This window comes from Triticum aestivum, chromosome 6A (genome assembly GCF_018294505.1).
Source record: "Triticum aestivum cultivar Chinese Spring chromosome 6A, IWGSC CS RefSeq v2.1, whole genome shotgun sequence".
In the NCBI taxonomy this organism is placed as follows: domain Eukaryota; kingdom Viridiplantae; phylum Streptophyta; class Magnoliopsida; order Poales; family Poaceae; genus Triticum; species Triticum aestivum.
The window spans coordinates 60,545,907-60,551,016 of record NC_057809.1 but is presented as its reverse complement, the minus strand read 5'-3'; the positions used below and the strand labels follow the sequence as shown (position 1 = coordinate 60,551,016).

At 41.2% G+C, this 5,110-nt stretch overlaps 1 protein-coding gene across 1 annotated transcript; it reads left to right on the top strand.

Annotated features, from left to right (window-relative positions):
- The first annotated feature begins 1,583 nt into the window (after positions 1-1,583).
- On the top strand, positions 1,584-4,553 carry LOC123132018 (ribosome biogenesis regulatory protein homolog). Its single transcript, XM_044551768.1, has 7 exons — positions 1,584-1,910; positions 2,619-2,670; positions 2,758-2,886; positions 3,441-3,558; positions 3,674-3,860; positions 3,953-4,066; positions 4,151-4,553. The coding sequence occupies exons 1-7, from the start codon at positions 1,641-1,643 to the stop codon at positions 4,280-4,282; spliced, it is 1,002 nt and encodes a 333-aa protein (XP_044407703.1). The 5' UTR covers positions 1,584-1,640; the 3' UTR covers positions 4,283-4,553.
- Positions 4,554-5,110: the final 557 nt, after the last annotated feature.

Here is a 5,110-nt window from a genome sequence, read left to right as displayed (position 1 = left end):
AGGTTGGACGGAGCACTTTGTGTCTCATAAAATAACACATTTTTTAAAAGTAGTAGAGATAACATCCCCATCATAAGTGCGTAGTCACCTTGGCTCATGACTCGTTTTATTAAAAATGTGAACAGATCAACTTGATAGTTAAACCATTATTATTGACTTATAAATATGGCTTTATTTGATAAATATGGTTCTTGATGTTTTTTTAGATAAAACCATAAGGGTCTGTCTAGGACACATCTAGATGTGACATAACTATGTATGTGGTCTATTTTTTTTGTCTTATTTTTTTTGTTGCTACATTATATATTTGTGAGAGGTTAGATGTGACATTCTTAAGAAACATCTAGATGTGAATTAGGCAAACTGAAACCATAAATGAAGGAGGTGAAAAGGAAGGGGAAGAAAACCGGTGGATGACAAAACCCTATATATTCCTTTAAGGAAACATGAGAGATTCTTTATCCGTCCTTGGATGATGAGATCTCCTAGGCCCGACTCCATAAAATTCTCAAATCTGAAATTTGGCTCATGATATGATAGCAAGCTTGAGATCGAGCCATTTGGATGCATTCCTAGTTGCACGATCGATGATCTATCATACATGGGCACGACCGACCTACCTCGTGAGGGCCAACTCTACAGCATGTCAAAGACGTGGCATAGTAGTCCAATACGACAGGTGATAGTATCCTTAATCGTGGATTCAAAGACGAGGTTGCCAGAGTCGAATTCGATGACATAGCGAGGCAAGCGTCACAAACAGAGTACATCCTGGTCGGGATCGACAATTGTGTAATTTGACTCCTCTTTTTTTATGTTACCTTTATTCGGCCTAAGATGCAAACAGGTTAGTTTCATATGTAGGATATGTATATCGTTTTATTTAGTTTACACATAGACTACAATAGCCTTGCACTCACCACGGCTTACACACAAAAAATCGTCAATTTTTTGTTCTAAAACTTTAATGTACTTTACTCCAGTTGGTCTTGTACGACAATCATGCTTTTGGTCATGTTTTTTGTTGTATTTGATTGACACTTATTCTATGTCGGGTCTTCCTTTTGGCTCGAAAAATATAGAAGAGATTGAAATTTAAATATACTCCAGTCCGGACGCATTTTTGGTTTCATACATGGCATATATATATTGGCTTGTTTAATTTAAACATACGAATATACTTATAATAGCCATTCACCAAAAAATGTTCGTAATCTTAAAAAAATCGTAAATATAAATAAATGTTTATAATTGAAAAACAGGTTCACAAAAGTTTAAACAATATTCATGTGTTTTCCAAAAGATGTAAACAAACATTTTTAAAAATATTAATGGTTTTACAAAAAAGTTCACATTTTAAAATAAAATATTTTGTATCACGAAATAATTGTTTTCAATCTATATCAGCAGACGGGTTTTTCAAAGGAAAATCAGTTGAAAAACATGAGGGAAACCAGAGGAAAATCGAAAAAATATTTTTTTTGCTACAGAGGAGCGCTACATGAATGCCCTCGTGGGCCGGCCCACATCCCATCGCGACAGTGCGATTCGACGACAAATTGCCGCAGAACGCGGCGCGTAGGGGTTCCCACTCAAAGCACCAACCCTAGCTCCCGCACCCCCGCACCCTCGCCGCAGCCATGGCGGAAGAAGCCGCCGCCACCGCCTCCGCCTCCGCCACCAACTTCGAGGTGGACCTGGGCCACCTCCTGGCCTACGACCCCTCGCACCACCTCGCCGCCGGCGCCGCGTCCTCCCGGGCGGAGCTGCGGGACGAGTGCCTGCGGAAGGCCACGGAGCTCGCGCAGGCCGTCGCCAACGCCCTCTTCTCGCTGCCCGCCACCGAGGGCCGCGACGGCCCTGTCGTCCGCCTCCCGCCGCCCACCAACCGCCTACCCCGCGAGAAGCACGTGAGAAGATTACATCCCCCCCCCCCCCCCCCCCCCCTCGTTGCTTGCTAGTGTCGGACGATGTCGATCTGTTACTACTATAGTGAATAGTTACTGCTGCCTGCTGCTATTCTGCGAGTGCCGGAGTAGATTGGTGTGCGGTTTCAGTGGAACGCTAGCTGCTTAATTTTTCGAATTTTCATGCTGAAGATGTGGTGGAGTTGAAGTCCCTATGGACTATGGTGGAAATTGCTTCTTCAACATATGAAGAAATGATGTTACAGATGCGAGAGTAGCCTACTGCCATGAAACCACAGCATTTTTTTTTTGAACCGGGCTAACCCCCTTTCCATTACTCAACACACTACTAGGAAACCCACCGCACTCGCCCGCCGTCGAAACGAGTGCTATGGGGCGAAAACCTAGTAGCACCAGTAGACTAGACCTATTACAAAAGATAGCCACATAACCACAAGTATCTGGGAACCGTAGCCCACTCAGTAGGCATCCTCTGTCGGACAGGCAAAAGAAACAGCAAAATATGGGCGCTGGGAGAGATCTGCTTCTAGTTTACTGCTGTTGATTCTTTGCATGGATTCTAGTTTTTCATTCTTGCTCTGCGCTACTCGGTAAACAAGATATCAAGCTGAACGGAGACCTATTTTATCTTGATGCTTGGATGCATTTTCAAACCGCAGAGTGTCTAATCTTTATCTTTCATGTTACTAGTTGCCAAGGCCAAAGCCTCCTACCAAGTGGGAGCAGTTCGCAAAGTCGAAAGGTGAACTTTTTATACTCGCTGGCTTTCTGAGTGTTTTTGTTGGAAGTGTATTTGCTTTGGATTTTTGTAACAGTAACATTCTTGCAGGGATTATCAAGCACAAGAAGAACAAGCGTGCATGGGATGAGCAAACTAATTCCTGGAAGCGGACGTATGGCTATGATCGTGTTAATGATGACAGAGACGTTCCCATCATTGAAGCCAAATTGACAGACGGTTAGCAACTTTATCTTCTGTGTCTATGGCCGGTGAATCTTGTTTTGTACTAGCAATATTAGTAATCTTTTAGAGCTTTCCCTGGGCTGAGTACAAGCGACACAAACGCTTAACAGCCTGCATGCTTCTGCTTATGTACACTGATTTAATCCAGCTTTTACTTCAAATCTCCAATGCTCTTTTCATACATGACCAACTGAATCTAACGAGTCTTTGTTGTCAATGCAATTTGTTCTTAAATGTATATGTGTCTTGAAACCTATGGCTGCTGAATCATGTTTTGTAGAAAGATTAGTAATCTTTTCAAGCTTTCCTCATGCCCAATCGTAGTTATCATGAGCTGTGACATAAATGCTTAACAGCCTGCATGCTTCTGCTTTGTACAATAATTTGGTTCATCTATCATTTTATAATTCCCAATGATCTTTCTCATTTTGTGACTGACACTGAATTTCTTGAGTCTTCATTATCAATGTAATTACTTATCAAATTTATATGTTTCTTCAAACCTATTTGCATTCTGTTACCCTTTTAATCAAATATGATTTTTACAGAGCCTGGTGTTGATCCTTTTGCTCAAAGAAGGGAAGAGAAGAAGGGCAGGGTCGATAAACAAGAAAAGAACAGACTTGGGAATTTGAAGAATGCTGCAAAAGTTGGTGCTCTGCCAAGGTAATCCTTTCCTACTAGCTACTATAATCTGTATACCTGATGCACTATGTGTGTTATTCATTACATTAGCAACTCAAGTTTCTCATATAACAGCTTTCTGAAAAATATCATGCAGTCATATACAGCTCGCTGCCACGTCCGTGCCCATCACAGGAACTAAAGCTGATCTGCCAAGAAAAGCTAAGAAGGAAGACCTCGAGAATGTCGCTGGTATGGCTTCTGCAGCAACGGCTAGCGGTGGAAAGTTTGATAAAAAGTTGCCTGGTGAGAAACCTCTAAAGAAGGCTGGCAAAAACAGAAAGGTTTTTTCTCCTATGAACTCATTTGCCTTTAGTAAATCCACACGCCTTTGTAAGTTGATAGTTTGGTTAGCTTAACTGTTTCTTTTCTGCAGTTCCTCCCTGTTGTTGAAGGGAAAGGAATGGGCAACCTAGAGAAACAGCAAAACGACAAGATCCTGAACAGTCTACTGGCCAAGAACTTCGAGGAACCATTGGATGTCAGCAAGGCAAGCTCCAGAATTCAGTATATGTATCACTTCCATTTGTCTAGTCCACCATCTAACAAGTGCTGTAAGTAACTTTGATAACAGGCAATCACGATGTACAAGGTGAAGAAGGACAACAAGAGGAGGAAAGACAAGCAATCATCGTCGTCGTCCGGATCAAATAAGTTGAAGCCCCAGAAGAAAATCCACAAGAAATCTTCAAAGAAAAGCGCTTAGGTCCTTCCACATCATCGTTGAGACATGCCGTGCTGTAGGCGGCGAGCGCAGTCTCCAAGCATCAAGGATAGTCTTGGCAAATTTTGTATGGTCATTGTCCTGTTTAAGTCCCAAGGGAGAAATATAGTTATTCCGGTTACCACTGGTTATGATATGGCGCAAGAAGCTGAGTGCCGTGATGACATAGCTGTACACGTATTGTATTTTCAGAAGTTTGGGAAATGTTTCTGGAAAGCTTTGTTGGCAATATAGAAATCAACCTAACACCAAAGAGATTTGATGTCTGAGCACAAGCCATAATTTAGTTTGAGTTAAGTAAAGAGTCTCTATGCTTTGCCAACCCCATGCTTAACACACAACGCTATATCTCTCTGGTGACCGTGAACCCTATATACGAATAGTAAAATAAAAATACCAGGAAAATAAAAAATCGGGGTTGCTAGATCTCAACCCTATATGAATAGTAAAATATAAAAAAATGCCAGGAAAATAAAAAATCGGGATTGCTAAATAGGATTAACCGAGTCTCAACAGATGTTATATTTGTGAGATCTTACATGAAGATTTATGTAAAACATTCTTTAAAAATATTTCTTTCTTTTTATATGTTCTCTCCCACCTCTCAGAGATCTAACCGCGTGCACAAAAAATATCTGAAAATCCATGGTGTTAAACCTGATCAATCATTCTAGAACCAGTTGCTGCTACTAATCATTCATTACAACAATACCAAGAGAAAGCCATTTGATCTAGAACCACTTATCATGCACGACTTCACCTAACACCAATTCATCTAGTACCACTTCAAGTCTTCATCATTAAAAACAC